This window comes from Panthera tigris, chromosome X (assembly GCF_018350195.1).
Source record: "Panthera tigris isolate Pti1 chromosome X, P.tigris_Pti1_mat1.1, whole genome shotgun sequence".
Classification (NCBI taxonomy): domain Eukaryota; kingdom Metazoa; phylum Chordata; class Mammalia; order Carnivora; family Felidae; genus Panthera; species Panthera tigris.
The window spans coordinates 107,752,952-107,768,752 of NC_056677.1; the positions used below are offsets into that span (position 1 = coordinate 107,752,952).

At 45.0% G+C, this 15,801-nt stretch overlaps 1 protein-coding gene across 2 annotated transcripts; it reads left to right on the top strand.

Annotated features, from left to right (window-relative positions):
• The first annotated feature begins 795 nt into the window (after window positions 1–795).
• Window positions 796–8,921, top strand: ARHGAP36 (Rho GTPase activating protein 36). Of its 2 annotated transcripts, none has more exons than XM_042974491.1 (11): window positions 796–1,048; window positions 2,259–2,324; window positions 2,837–3,072; window positions 3,319–3,511; window positions 3,725–3,780; window positions 4,025–4,175; window positions 4,625–4,773; window positions 4,952–5,128; window positions 5,361–5,458; window positions 5,595–5,701; window positions 7,713–8,921. In XM_042974491.1, the coding sequence occupies exons 1-11, from the start codon at window positions 796–798 to the stop codon at window positions 7,868–7,870; spliced, it is 1,644 nt and encodes a 547-aa protein (XP_042830425.1). In that variant the 3' UTR covers window positions 7,871–8,921. The 2 variants fall into 2 exon arrangements, with proteins under 2 accessions (XP_042830425.1, XP_042830426.1); XM_042974492.1 differs by lacking the exon at window positions 796–1,048 and adding an exon at window positions 1,912–1,991.
• Window positions 8,922–15,801: the final 6,880 nt, after the last annotated feature.

Here is a 15,801-nt window from a genome sequence, read left to right on the forward strand (position 1 = left end):
GCTGTTTAAAAGCTCTTTGTAAATATCACTTTAATGATTTCATAATTTTCCAGACTGTGGTCCTTCCATAATTTGTATAACTAGTCTCATTACTGGGCTAGCTTTTTTCCCCTAAATTTTTTCCTGTTATGGCTCATGTACATATGTTTTTGCCTGTCCGAAGGTAGATTTCATTAGGACAGATTCCTAGAAGGGGAATTACTAGGTCAAAGGGCCTGGGGATGATTTTTGGCTCCATACTTATGTGCCCCGTTTGCCTTCTGGAAGAGTTGTACACATTTTCAGTGCTCTTAACCTAAATGAATGTGCCCATTTCATCCAGCCTGGACAGCACAGAGTATCACCATTAAATGAACTCTATCAATTTTCTAATTAATTGAGGGAAAATATTACCTTATACTTGTCTCAATGTACATTTTACAATTGTGAATAAGGTTGGTTGGTTTTCTTTTTAATCTCTTTTTTCCTCCTTCTTTCTTTTTTCTTTACTTTCTTTTTCTTTCTGTCTTTCTTTTCTTCTTCTCCTCCTCCTCCTCCTCCTCCTCCTCCTCCTCCTCCTTTTTCTTCTTCTTCTGCCTAATTAGGTTTTCTCTTTTCTGGACTATCGGTTCAGGGATGATTTTTTTTTTTAAGTTGGTTTTTTTTTCTTCAAATAAGCAACCAGAGGCAGCTATGCTTGAGGGTGAAGCCGCCTCCCAGTTTTCCCTCCCCCTTTACCACCCTCCCCCCCATAGCTCCTTCCACCAGGTCCAGTGACAATTGGATGATGCAGCCTTGATATCATCCGATTCCAGAATGGGTGGCTGCATTCCTTTTCTGAAGGCAGCAAGGACACTGTGCCCCAGAATCATGCCCCCTTTGCTGTTGTTGTCCGCCTTCCTTTTTTTAGTGAACGTCCTGGGAGGAGCCCCAGGAAACAATCCGGACCGCAGGACGAAAATGATATCAATACACAGTCTGTCGGAGCTGGAGCGTCTGAAGCTGCAAGAGACTGCTTACCACGAACTCGTGGCCAGACATTTCCTCTCTGAATTCAAACCTGACCGAGGTGAGCCGGCCCCGGAGCGTGGTGTCCCCGCCTTCGAGCGAGCGGACCCCCGGGCAGCACGGGCCGAGTCTGGGGTCCAGGAGGGTGGGAGGGGCTCCCGCCTGGTGTCGGCCCCGCTCGGTTCCCCTGGAGCCTGGACCACCGAGGAAGCAGGAGTTGAAGGGTTTTGGTTGAATTGTGGAAGAGGTCAAGATTAGTTGAGTTGGGTGGAAGCCTGGGGGCTTGAGGGGGCGGTCAGACAGGCGGAAGGCAGGGACAGACAGGTGGACAGAGGGCAGGTGAAAAGACTGACGCACCAGGTGCGGTGCGAGGAGTCAGAGCGAGGAGGAGGTGCAGAGGGACCCTTTGAGAAGGGACCAGGACGCACAGAGACGGCGTGCTCGAGAGACGGCGAGTCCGGGGAGATAGCGAGACAGCGAGAGAGACACGCGCCAATCCGGGCACAGAGCGGGAGGGCGGTGCGGGCGCGGGAGCGTCGGCGGGAGGTGCGCTGCGATCGCTGCCCCCCCTTCCCCCCCACTCAGCCGGCTGCGGGTGAGCGAGCGGGACGAAGCCCTGGATGGGGCCCGAGCGTGCAGGGGGCTGGGCGGCCCCGGGGAGGCGGGAAGGGGCGCACGGGCCGAGGGGCGCCCCCGTGGCAGAGAAAAGTGCGAGGGGCGGGGGGCGCGCCGGGCGCGCGCGGCGGCCGTAACCTGGGGACGCTACGCGAGGGACGAGTAGACCCCGCTGCGGGGGTCTGAGAACCGGGACGGCGCGTGTCGTCGCTGCCAGGGCTGCGGTGCGGGGAGCCGACGGCAGCCCGGGCGCGAGCGCGCCCACAGGAACTTGGCGACCCCTACTTGCCGCCGGGACGCAGGCGGAGCCCCTCCCCTAGCCTGTTGCACGGCCGCGGCGCCCCAGAGTCCGCAATGTGTGTCTGAAGCCCTGTGCGGAGCTGCTGCTGGTGCGTGACACGGGGCGCGCTGCGCACGAGGCGCCTCCGATCGTCTGATTCGGTTAAATTCTTGGAGTCTCAGGGGTGGTAGATGGGCTTGGTCCCGTTGTCAAACGGGGAAACTGAGGCTGAGAGAAAGCAAAACACTTCCAGCGGGCAGGTCGGAGCTGTTTGCTCCGCCCCCTCCCCCGCAGATCAATACATTGCGATGTTTTCATCATTTATCAAATCCTATTTGTGTGAGTGTGCGTGTCTTTTCTTTTTCTCTTCCCATAGCTCTACCTATTGACCGTCCAAACACCTTGGAGAAGTGGTTTCTGATTCTGAGAGGACAGCAGAGGGGTGAGGGGCTCTCGTACTTAGGAAATAAATGGGGCTTTACCCACCCCCCACCCCCCGCCATTGTGTCCCTGGCTACTGGAGACTCGGCGGTGCCCATTGTTTCTGGGGGTACTCAACCCCGCCCCCCCAACCTCATAGGGGATGTTTCAGGAAATGGCGCACTCGCTGCAGACGCGGGGCGGTCCCAGCAGATTTCCCTAAGCCTTCCCCGTGGATCCACCCCAGACAGTCGCCCAGAAGAAACTGCCCTCATTGCTTCAAGGCTGTCACCCCCCTGGCAGGACCTAAGGCAGGGATCCCGAGCTCCGTCGGGGTAGTGGAACTGACTGCTTCTGTCAAACCACTGCAGGGTCTTTTTGGCTCCCTCCCCAGGGAGGGGCGCTGTGGGTCTGGAGGGGTGGGGTTGGCTGCAGGCGGTTGCTTAGAGGAGCGCTACAGCCCCTGCACTTCCTCCTGATTTAAGCGCTGCGGAGCGTTGACGTGTCTCATTCTTTCTCTCCCTGGCTCCCCAGTCGTATCACTCAAGACGTTTGGCATTCGCCTGGAAGAGGTCCTGGTGAATGAGCTTACCCGCCGCAAGCATCTTGAACTAACAGCCGCGATGCAGATTGAAGAATCCACTGGTCAGGCCTCGGGACGTCGTCGGGGAAACGTGGTGCAAAGGATGTTTGGCCGCATCAGGCGCTTTTTCAGTCGCAGACGGGATGAGCCCACCTTGCCCCGGGAGTTTACTCGCCGTGGGCGTCGAGTGAGTTGAACCCTCCAAGCAGTGGCCGTCCCTGAGGTGTCCATCGATGCAGGGCGGGAGGGTCAAGGCCTGCGACCTCAGAGGGAGGGAGAGCTGAAGAGAATATGTGTGTGTGTGTGTGGGGGGGGGTGTAATTGGCTTCCCACGGAGAGAAGGTCTCCTGTTATGAATGTGACACAATCCCCAGGAAGGTCCAAAGTGACCCTCCTGCTCCCCCCCTTTAAGATAGTTTGGGTTTCTCCACAGGGTGCAGTGTCCGTGGACAGCCTGGCTGAACTGGAGGATGGGGCCCTGCTGCTGCAGACCCTGCAACTTTCCAAGATTTCCTTTCCGATTGGCCAGCGACTTCTGGGATCCAAAAGGAAAATGAGCCTCAATCCGATTGCTAAACAAATCCCCCAGGTTGTTGAGGCTTGCTGCAGCTTCATTGAGAAACATGGTAAGGGGGCTGAGAATGATGGTCTAATCAAGGTAGGAGGCAATTAAAGGGCAAGAATGGTGTTCTAGAAATGGGTAGAGAAAAGAGGACATAGGGTGAAGGGTGGGAACATTCCCCTGCCACCAGCTGGGGCTGGGATTCAGTTGGGGAGAGGGGAAATGCCATGGGGAAGGGGACCAGAGATACTTAGCATCTCCTGGTCTTTTCTTTCAGGCTTAAGCACAGTGGGAATTTTCACCCTGGAATACTCGGCAGAGAGAGTGCGTCAGGTAAACTGGCTCTGTTTACACCTATGTTCCTTGAGTGAGGAAAAACAGGTGGGGGTGTCTTCCCCATAGATCTGAGTGGAGTTTCATGCCTGGTGGGGGGGATCAACGTCTTCTTTCTAGCCCCTCAGTCATGCCATATTGCCAGCCACCTCCACTGAAGCTTGAGACTTATGGAAGGAAATGCCAGGAGGGAGCATGTGATGGGCAGGGCAGAGGGTCCATGTCTTCTCTCCCTTTTTTCTAGCTCCGTGAAGAATTTGATCAAGGTCTGGATGTAGTGCTGGATGACAATCAGAATGTGCATGATGTGGCTGCACTCCTCAAGGAGTTTTTCCAGGACATGAAGGACTCTCTGCTGCCAGACGATCTGTACATGTCCTTCCTCCTGACAGCAAGTGAGTCTTGTGCTGTCCCTTGTCAGGCAAGGAGGGGAAATAGTATGGGGGGGCGGTAGGGACAGAGGTCTGGCTGCAGGACCCCAGGGAACTAAAACAGAGTAAACATCAGAAGATGAAAACACCTATCCAGATTGCTTTCCCTAGATCTCTTAATAGTCCATTTTAAGTCTATTGTTGGGAGATTTCTCTAGAGCTTCTTGAAGCTGTGTGTGTCCTCCCAGGGCAAAGAGGAACCTAGGTTCTGTAGAAGGGATCTGCTTTTGATGGGAGCACTTCTTGCTTTCAGGGCTCCTGAGCTCAAATGCTTTGGGAATGAGCAAAGACAAGATGCTTGGGTACTTCCTCCATAGCTCTTCCTCAGTTTTCAAGCATAATCACATGTCTTTTGGTATCAGGCTGCTGTCAAGGCTAGCCCCCTGAGCCATCCACTGCTTTCCTTCTTCTAGCTCTAAAGCCACAGGATCAGCTTTCTGCCCTGCAGTTGCTGGTTTATCTGATGCCACCCTGCCACAGTGATACCTTGGAGCGTCTGCTGAAGGCCCTGCATAAGATCACTGAGAACTGCGAGGACTCCATTGGCATTGACGGACAGTTGGTAAAAACCTGTGGAGAATGGTAATGAGAGCTGTAGTAGGGGACATGTGTGGGAGTGTATGAGAGAGACACAGAGACAGACGGTAGGAGAAGGCAACAAGAACAAAAGGAGACATTCATATTTGTGTCATTTCCATTACTGCCTCAGAGTCGATCACTTTCTGCTTTCCTTTTTGTAGGTTTCAGGCAACCGTATGACTTCCACCAACTTGGCTCTGGTGTTTGGATCTGCTCTCCTGAAGAAGGGGAGATTTGCCAAGAGGGAGTCCAGGAAAACAAGACTGGGGATTGACCACTATGTTGCTTCTGTCAATGTGGTCCGTGCCATGATTGATAACTGGGATATCCTCTTCCAGGTAAAGGGAGCTTTTGGACAAACTTCCTTCATAGCTTTCTCCTATTCACAAGGCAAGTGAGGGTCATACATGCATCCCTGACAGTAGCCAAAGCAGGCAGCCACTAAATCTTCCAGAAATTCCTCCTGCATTCAGTGGTCATGGTATCTTCAGTCCTGGGTACCTGATAGAGAGGAGTATAAATTTTAAAATGTTGTGTAATAAAGGCTAACGTTGCTCATTTTACCCTCAGGTGCCTCCTCATATTCAGAAGCAGGTTGCTAAGCGTGTGTGGAAATCCAGTCCTGAAGCCCTGGATTTTATCAGACGCAGGAATTTGAGGAAGATACAGTGAGTGTTTTCTTGGTTTGTTTAAGCTTAGCCTGAAGCAGAATCTCCTATGGGGGCTTTCAATCCAAGACCACCGTCATGTTAGGCAAACCAAGTATGAAAACTGACTTGCTTTTTCAAATTCATTTCCACCCAGGAGTGCACGAATAAAGATGGAAGAGGATGCTTTACTTTCTGATCCAGTGGAAACTTCTGCTGAAGCCCGGGCTGCTGTCCTTGCTCAGAGCAAGCCCTTTGATGAAGGTCAGTTCCCTGCTGGAGGTCAGGCCCTTGCTGAAGGTCAGTCCCTTGGTGAAAGTCAGGCCCTTCCTGAAGGCCAGGTCCTTGGTGAAGATGAGCCCCTTGAGGAAGATGAGTCCTCTGAGGAAGATGTGTCAGGCCATGAAGAGCTAGTATTTGAGTATCTCCATCAAGGAGTAGTCTTTGGGGAAATTCAAGGTCTTGAGATCCCAAATGATCTTGAGATTCAAGGCCCACATCTTGAAGGCATACCAGAGCTTGATGAAGAAGAAGATGATGACGACGACGACAACGATGATGATGACGATGATGATACCCTGAATTTTGATGATCTTCCTCCCCTTGAAGATATTCTAGAACCTGATGATGAAATTCCCGAACTCATTGAAATCCCAGACTTTGAAGAAATACCATATTTTGATATGGTCCCAGACCCTGAAGGAGCCCCAGGTGTGCAAGAAATCCCAAATCCTGGAGAAAACCCAAACCACGACCTTGAAGAAGGGCCAGATTTTGAAGACAACCAAAATCTTGACCTTGCAGGAATTCCCTATCTCGATGTAATCCTGAACAATGAAGAAGCCTCAGATACCGATGAAATCTCAGACCATGCAGATGCTTCAGAACATGATGAAAACCCAGATTCTGAAGAAGATCCCAATCTTGAGGAGGTTCCGGCTCTTGATGAAATCCCAAATGATGTATCCTCAAATGCTGAAGCAATTCCAGGCCACGAAGAAGCCCCAGAGGTCAATGGGATTTCAAGTTCTGATGAAGACCTTGATTTTGAAGAAGTCCCAGCTCTTCATATGTTGCCAAGCCCTGAGGAAGCCCCTGGGGGTCATGAAATCCTAAATCATGAAGAATCCCCAGAGGTTAATGGACTCTCAGACCCTGAAGAAGACCCCAATCTTGAAGAGGTACCAGCTCTTGATGGAGTCCCAAATGATGAAGAAACCTCAGATACTGAAGAAAATCCAGATCAGGAAGAACCTCCAGAATTCAATGGAATTGCAGGCTCCGAGGAAGGCTCCGACCCTGAAGAGGTCCCAGCTCTCCATGTGGTAACCAGCCCTGAAGATGTCTCTGATTTTGATGACATTCAAGACCAGGAAGAATCTTCAGTTACTGAAGAAATCCCAAGACACAAAGAATCCTCTGATGTCAGTGGAATCCGAGACTCTAAAGAAAACCCCCGTCTTGAAAAAGGCTCAGTATTTAATATGGTTCCAGAGCCTGGGGATGCTGAAATTCACAATGAAATTCCCAGTTCTCAGAAAGACCGAGCCAACACTTTTGAAGAGGATGAAGTTACCAATTTGGTTCCAGAGCCTGAAGATGTCTCCATTCTCAACACAATTCCAGACCCTCAGCCAGACCTTACCGTCAGTCTTGATGAAATCATGAATGTGGAGGCTGTCCCAATGCCTAATGATCTTGACTATAGAGAAGTTTGGAGTCCAAAGGCAATAAAGTCCCACAAAGAAGATGCAGATGTTACATTTCTTGTAGATACCACCCTCCTTAAAAACAAGTCTCAGCCTGGCCAAGTCATGGACCACAAATCCTCCCCAGAGTCATTGATGACTGACACCTGCTTTCTCCCCTTCACGAAGTGCTGTAAGCTTCCGGCTCCAGCTTTGTTACTCATTTGCTTAGTAAAATTAGTCAGGCTGGTTGTAGGGTGGTGGTGGTTGTTAGGGGGCCGCCCTCTTCCCTGCCTGCCCGGTGGTATTGTCCATTTGCTGTAAGCACGGGGTATCTGTCTCACTCTTCCTGTTCTCTAACCCAGCCCTACCCCCACCACCTTCTACAGGGGGCCTAGATTTAAAGATATGTGTTCCACTGTTAGGCTGCAGTTTTCTTAACATGTCAAATAGGGATGATCTTTCCTACTCTAACTTCTTGCTTCGTATTGTATTTGAAGTGCAAAATTAGGTCTTAGTCCCTTGCGTGCTGTGCAAAGTATGAAGTCTGGAAACATTAAGGAGTTAACACTGTTACTATTTTCCAGGTTCCTCTGAGGAGCCAGCTGTGCCTCCCGGCACTGCCCGTTCCCATGACGATGAGGAAGGAGCGGGTAACCCCCCCATTCCGGAGCAAGACCGCCCATTGCTCCGTGTGCCCCGGGAGAAGGAGGCCAAAACTGGCATCGGCTACTTCTTTCCTTAGATGTTTTTCCTTCTATAAGGTGCCGGACAGGGGAAAAGGGTGGGGGTAGACCTGGGATGTCACAGGAAACATTGAAGAAACGTTGAGGGTAAAGATCTGAGGGTAAGAAGGATTTCCACCTGATGCTCGGGTCAGGCTGAGAATTCCAAACACACTGCCAGCCCCTTCACCGGGGAAGTTTGGTCTCTTCAGCTAGTAAAAGCAGAGATGTTTCTGTGTCATGCCCAGGCTCCCTGGTGCTACCTTGCCTTTCTCTTTTACCCCTGATCCTGGCTTTCCCACACTACAGCCTGTCCTTTAATTGATGTGACATTTGTGGTAAACACCTAGTCCCAGAGAAGCTCACAAATCTCGAGGTGCTTTCCCTCCCCCCAAAAAAGGGAATTGCATGTTTTTCCTGACTTTCCTTCCCTCCTCCCAAGAGCTCAATTGCAAAGGCCCTCAAGAGGCATGCTAGGACGTCATTTCAGGACTGACAGCTGACAAACAATTAACGCTAAACCATGTCACACCAACTCATAGCTGTGTCCCCACAGCAACTCCACCGCCTCAGGATTTTTTGCCCGCCCCAAATTATTTAGACCAATGGCTCATCAAATAGCCACCCCCAAAATTCTGTGCAGTTTTGCTCAGGTCACGCTAACAGGGAAACCTCAAATGTAAGCCTAACTAGCCTTCTGGGGTCAAAACTTAGAGGAAAAATTTGATTTTATTACCTAGATCTGTTTTACAGACAGCTGGAGTTCACACCCTGCTGTCAGCAAAACAGCTAGTTAGGTAGAGACACATAGTTCCAACTAGTTCAAGTCACCTGATTCCAAACGTTCTTACCTATCGTCTCTGTAGCTCCTCTCTGCAGGACGGTACAAATTTGCGGGACATGCTCTGGTAACACGCAGATATGGGTTATGTATGACATCCAAAATTATAGCTGATATTGAGGGGTAACAACTGCTAAGGTCCACAGAATGAAGAATGTATTGTATTGAGGGATAGAAATTGATCACACAATGGGTAACAACCGCAGAGCTCGAAGATTTGTGATTGTTAAAACTTCTCTGGCATTTAATCATTAATAAACATCTGTGTTGTGACAGCAGCATATTCATGGCTTACTGTGTGTGTGTGTGTATGCGTTTAATTTGAAAATTGGATTGGTGAGCTGGGAAGCTCTGACTAGAGCTGAAGGGGAAAGAGAAATAGGGAAGAGGGATAAAGGAGAGGGGGTGACATGGAATAATGGGATGTGGGGGAATGGACTAAAGCAGTGGTGTGTAGAATAAAGGGGAGGGGTCATGGGGAATAAAGGAGAGAGGTGACACAGAATAAAGGAGAGGGGGTAGGGAATAAAGAAGAGAGATGATTGGTAATAAAGTGTTGGAGGTCAGAAAGACAAAAGGGGAGGGGTTATGGGGAATAAGGAGGAGATGATGGGGTATGAAGGGGAAGGGTGATGTGGGATAAGGGGGGGTGATGTGAGATAAAGGGATGGAGGTAATGGGGACAAAATGGGGGTGATTGGGAATAAAAAGCAGAGGTGATGGAGAATAAAGAGGCGGAAGTGATGGAGCATAAAGGGGAAGGGTGGGCGACATGGAATAAAGGGGAAGGGGACATGGGATAAAGGGGAGGAGGGTGTGGAGTAAAATGGAAGAAAGGGGAAGTGCTCTAGTTGAATAAAGAGAAGAAAGGGTTAAAGTCGGATAAATGGTTGAGAAGGGATGAAAGAGAAACTGGAAAGAATGAAGCTTAAGAGGAGGGCCTCTAAAGGGAAAAGGAGGGGGATAAAGGGAGAGATCACTAGATGTTCTCAACTGAGAAATCCCCTTTGGATTGGTGAAAAATGAAAACCTGAAAACATCTGGAAATACATGATTTTCAGGGCAAGAGAAGAACGTGTTGCTGTTTGATTGACAGGACCTCCAACCTTTCTCGAAAACTTAAGACTTCATGACATGCTTGGAAATTTCCCGTGTCAGGCACAGGGCCCCGGGAGAGTGAAACGTTGTGTATTATTTATTTTTGTACACTTTGCTTTAGGATATTTCCTCACATAGAGTTTTACAGAGAGCAGAAATGTAATAACATTGGGTCCCTCCCATAATAATTATCATAATTATTATAATAATCATTGACATATATTGAGTTATTCCAAAGTGTCTGACACTGGGTTTGAAGCTTTACATGCATCATTTTATTTAATATTCACAACTCTATGAAGTACATGCTACTGTAATCCTCGTTGTTTCCTGGAAAACAGTGAGAAACAGAGAGGTCAAATAATCTCCCCAAATTAAACACCTGGTTAGTGGAAAACAGCCAGTCTCCAAAGCTCGGGTGTTTCACCACTAGATTACCCTGGGCCATCCATTTTAGAATTCTTCCTCTGACAAGAAGATGCTTTGTGATGTCTTGGGGGAGTTATTTGAATGGGATTTGCACTTTTAACAAGCAAGGTTCACCCTCCTTCCTCATAGGTCCTTTCTCTCTAGATAGAACAAGCTACTAGACAACTGTGCTAGCTCATGCGGACCCTAGTGTATGCATCTAGGGCCCATATGTATTAAAGCCAGTGGGAAATGTAAAGCTCATTTATTCCAACTCTGTTCTTATATAAATGGTCACACAAAAGGTTTATATTGGCAAACAGCTGACTTGAGGTTAGAGATCTGGATTAATATTCAGACAAACCTTCTGACTGCCATTCCAGAACTTTACAGGGCTAAAATAGTAAAATGTGTCCCCAGAAGAGTTTGCCTGTACTTTCCCCACTCAGCTTAAAAACCAACCAATAAACCAGATAATAAGCAGGAAAGCTGATTGTTTCAAAACATTCCTTTTACTTCCAGGCCTTCCCTGAAACCAGGTTTTTTCCCTGATCCTATTGTTTCCCTTGCATTCCTCCCCAGTGCTGACTGCTAACCAGAGGGTTTGAACTGAGAGTGACAAATGGATGTGGGCATTATCCCCACTCTTCCCCATACTCTAAGGGAGATCTCAAGAGACTTCCTTGACACTCCAAGTCCTGGTCTCATCCCAGGTGGCCTTGACAATATCCACACAGAAGACCCATCCTGCACAGCCTGGTCTCACCCTCACCACCCCGTCCTTTAACTTCTTAGTGCTTCAACCAATCACTTGGCATCACTGGATATGACTGGATTTCTGAGGGGTCAAGTTCAATATCCCATTGTGTCTTGAATCTCCTAACAGTGGCTGGGTCCCACGCATCTGCTATTTGGCTGCATTGAGGTGCCTAGTGCCTCAAGCCTTTCCTTTCTTCTTTACTTCTTCCCTCATCCAGCCAGATGTCAGGGGATAACGATTTAGAACTGACCACCTCTTCAACCCTTTGCCCTCCAAATACCACACCTGCACTAGTTAGTCTTAGGTTTGAGGTCCTCTGAACATCTGATCTCTCCAGTCTCACAATAACCACTGTGAGAGACAGGAGTGGCACTCCACATATTGGTGCTTCTAAGAGTTAGAACTTCCAGGCTCAGCTGGTCCCTCAGGCCAGTCAGTAATGCTTCACGTGCCCCAGGTTGTCTTCTTCTCTAAATCTCCACTCATTCATATTCCATTTCTACATCATTCCCCTCAAATAGCAGCCCTATTCACTTGAACTCATCTCAAATACATCCTCTCTTCTGCTTTATACTGGTTTACTTTCCTCTTTTCTAGTTTCTTTAGGTAGGAACTTAGATTATTGATTTTCTCTTTTCTGGTGTAAGCTTTCAGTACTTTGCGGTGTACCACAAGTTTGATATGTTGTATTTTCACTCTGTTTAGCATATTTTTTTTATTTTCCCTTGAGACTTTCTCATTGACCCACAGATTATTTAGATGGTTAGTTTCATTTCCAAGTGTTTCGAAAGTTTTCTGTTATCTTTCTGCTATTGATTCATAGTACTGCTTGGCTCACCTGATGTAGGTGGGACTTCCATTTGATCTAGAGGAAGGATGAGCCTTCCTGGCCCACGTTCTATTGCTAAAACGAAGCTGGTGTTCAGGAAATGGCAGGCCGGGGTCACCTTTTTCTGTTGGATGAGAGGTCATAAGATGTCCTCATACTGTGCTGTTTCTCCAGTCCTGGGATCCCAAACCAGTACACCTTCCTCTGTCATCTTTCAGAATTCTCTTTTGGTGTGCTCTGAAGTTATTTCCAGGCTTTATAGTAGGTATTTCCAGGCTTTATAGTAAGTTGTATTTAGTAGGGAGGAGCCTGGGGGAAAAAGGTCCATATGATCTCGTCCTGAGCATTAGTCTACTGGATATATTAAAAAAAAAACTTATTTAGATATAATTTCCATATCATACAACCTATAATTTAAAGTGTATAATTCAATATTTTTAGTATATTCAGAGTTGTGCAACCGTTGCCATAATCTAATTGAATCCTATTTTCACTACTCCAAAAAGTAACCACATACCAATTAACAATCAATCTCTATCTCCCCCTTGCCCAAGCCTAGGCAACCACTAAACTACTTTCTATCTCTGCAGACTTCTCTGTTCTGGGTATTTCATGTAAATGGAATCATACAATATGTGATATGTTGTGATTGGCTTCTTTCATGTAGCATATCATTTTCAAGCTTCATCCATATAAGAGCATGCATCAGTACTTAATTCCTTTTCAATACCAAATAATATTTTATCATATGGATGTACCATATTTACTTTGCACGTACCTACTAAACAATGATGTTGAGCATTTTTCATACACCTCCTCCCCCATCCTTTGGTCACGTATCTGTCCAAATATTCTGCCTACTTTTAACTGATATTTTTGATTGAGAGTTGAAAGTTCTTTATACATTCTGGACTTTTTTTTCCAGTCTGTGATTTGTCTTTCATTCTCTTAACAGAATCTTTTCAAGAGCAGAAGCTTTTGATTTTAAGAAAGTTCAGATTATCATGTTAAAACATTTTAGGATCTTACTTTTGGTGTCATTGGTAAAAATTTTTGCCTATTCCCAAATCACTAAGCATTTCTCACAAAGTCTACACTGCAGCGAGGAGATGAAGAGCCTAGGGTTCAAAATTTAAGGAGGATCTCACTTGCAAAGTTGTGCAAGTCCCCGAGAGTGAGGAGATCCTTCAATTTTGCACACTAGGTCCCCCTCTCACTTCATTTTACTGTTTTCTGTTATGTTTATTCCAAGAAGTTTTATAATCTTATTTATCTAGTCATCAGTTGAAGGTGAAATGGATTGTTTCCCCTTTTTCTTATCATAAATAATGCTGCTATGAAATTTATGTTCAAGTTTTTGTGTGAAGATATGTTTTCATTTCTCTTAGGTATATATCTATGAACGGAATTTTTGGGTCATATGGCAATTCTATTTTTAACATTTTTGAGAAACTGTCAAACATTTCTTTTAAGTGAGTGCACCATTTTACATTCCTACCAGTGATGCGTGAGATTTTCAATTTCTTTATGTCCTTGCCAGCCATTTTTATTATGTCTTTTTGATTACGGCCCTCCTAGTGGTGTGAATTGTTTCTCATTGTGGTTTTGATTTACATTTCTCTGAAGTCTAGTAATGTGAATCAATGTAATACAAATATAAAAATTATATTTTTAGTTTTTCTTTTTCTGCCTACAATTTATTTTGAGTTGATTTTGTATATAGTGTGAGGTATGGATTAAGCTTCAATTTTTTTCTTCCACAATATCCACTTTATTGAAAAGACTATAATTTCTCCATTTAATTGTCTTTACAACTTGGTCAAAAATCGATTGATCATTCATTTTGTGTATATTTCTGCATTTTTCTCTGATGGCTCTATTTGTTTACTTTCATGTCAGTACCTTCTCTTTTGATTGCTGTAGATTTATAATAAATCTTTAAATTTAGGAACGAAGGTGCTAATTTTTCCCCATCTTTATTAAAGATATAATATTATGTAGATTTAAGGTATACAATGTGATAATTTTATATATATATATACATATATATATATATATATATATAGTATGCAAAGTGTTTACTGAAAAAAATTAGTTAACATATACTTTACCTCAAACACCTGGTGGTGGGGGGTGATGAGAACTTTAAAGCACTACTCTCATAGTAGCGTTCAAGTATACAATACAGTATTATAAACTGTAGTCATCATGCTATACATTACATCCCTGGAACTTACTCATTTTATAATTGAGAGTTTGTACCCTTTGACCAATAACTCCTTATTTCCCACCTCTCATCCCTGGCAACCACAGTTCTACTCTTTGTTTCTATGAGTTTGATGTTTTTAGATTCTACATATAAGTGAGATCATACAGTATTTGTCTTTCTCTGTCTGACTTCTGACTTATTTCACATAATGCCCTCAAGTTACATCTGTGTTGTTGTAAATGGCAGAATTTGCTTTTTTAATAGATTTCTATTTCCGTCTTTTATATATAATATAATATGTATTATAGATATTATATATGTACTATATATTATATATGTATTATATATTGTGTATATATTATAGATTATATGCATTTTATATTATATATGTATCATATATATATTTTTAGTTTTCATAGTCTTGTCTTTCTGTCAGACTTATTTGTAAGCATTTCACATTTAGAATATTTACCTCCCCACCGGAAGAAAACTTATACACATTTGCTGTCACTCGCCATCCATCTTTACCCCTCAGTCTTAAGCAATTACTAACCTAAGTTTGGTCTCTATAAATCTACCTGTTGCAAACATTTTCTATAAAGGGAGCTTCACAATATGTGTCCCTTTGTGATTGCATTCTTTTACATCACATAATGTTTTCAAGGTCGACCCATGTTGGATTATACATAAATACTAGATTCATTTTTTATTGACAATAAATATTCTATAGCACGGACATACCACACTTTATTTATCCCTTCATTAGCTTATAGGCATTTGGGTTGTTTCCACTTTTGACTGCTATGAATAATGCTACAATGGACATTTTAGTTCAGATTTTTGTGTGGACATATGTTTTTATTTCTCTAGGGTAGACACATGGGAGAGGAATTTGGGGGTCAAATAGAAACTCTGTGTTTAATATTTGATGAAATATCACACTGGTTTCCAAAGTAGCTGCATCATTTTTTCATACCATCAGTGATGTATAAGGGTTCCAATTTCTTCATGTCTTTGCCAAATGTTATTACTTTTTGTCTTTTTTAATTACAACCACCCAGGAAGGTATGAAATAACATTTCATTGTGCTTTTGACTTACATTTCCTTATAAATCATGATACTGAGCATCTTTTCATATTTTTATTTGCCCTTTATGTATATTCTTTAAAGAAATGGTCTATTTAAAGTCTTCCTGTTTTTTTTTAAGTTTATTTATTTATTTTGAGAGAGAGAGAGAGAGACAGAGAGAGAGAATGCATGAGCTCGGGAGAGGAAGAGAGAGAGGAAGAGAGAGAATCCCAAGCAGGTTCTTTGCTGTCAGCTCAGAGCCTGATGCGGGGCTCAATCTCACAAATCACGAGCTCATGATATCTTTGTTTCAAGTTTTTATTTAAATTCTAGCTAGTCAAATGCAGTGCAATATTAGTTTCAGGAGTAGAATTCAGTGATTCCTCACTTACATACAACACCCAGTGTTCATCGCAAGTGCCATCTCTCATTTAGTCCATCCCCCCCACCTTCCCTCCAGAAACCCTCAGTTTGTTTTCTATAGCTAAGAGCCTATTTTATGATTTGCCTCTCTTTTCTCCTTTCCCTTATGTTCATCTCTTTTGTTTCTTAAATTCCACATATGAATGAAATTATATAGTATTTGTCTTTCTCTGACTTATTTCGCTTAGCACAGTGCACTCTAGCTCCATCCACGTCATTGCAAATGGCAAGATTTCATTCAAATGGTGCTGAGAAAACATGCAGAAGAATGAAACTGGACCACTTGCTTACACCATACACACACAAAAAAGTCA

What these genes read in the sequence shown, in the direction of transcription:
- ARHGAP36 (XM_042974491.1), top strand. Translation starts at nt 796, where the DNA reads ATGGGTGGCTGCATTCCTTTTCTGAAGGCAGCAAGGACACTGTGCCCC. An exon ending in CGGCAGAGAGAGTGCGTCAG is followed by an intron (nt 3,781 to 4,024) that starts GTAAACTGGCTC and finishes CCTTTTTTCTAG; the next exon opens with CTCCGTGAAGAATTTGATCA. An exon ending in GTCCTTCCTCCTGACAGCAA is followed by an intron (nt 4,176 to 4,624) that starts GTGAGTCTTGTG and finishes TCCTTCTTCTAG; the next exon opens with CTCTAAAGCCACAGGATCAG.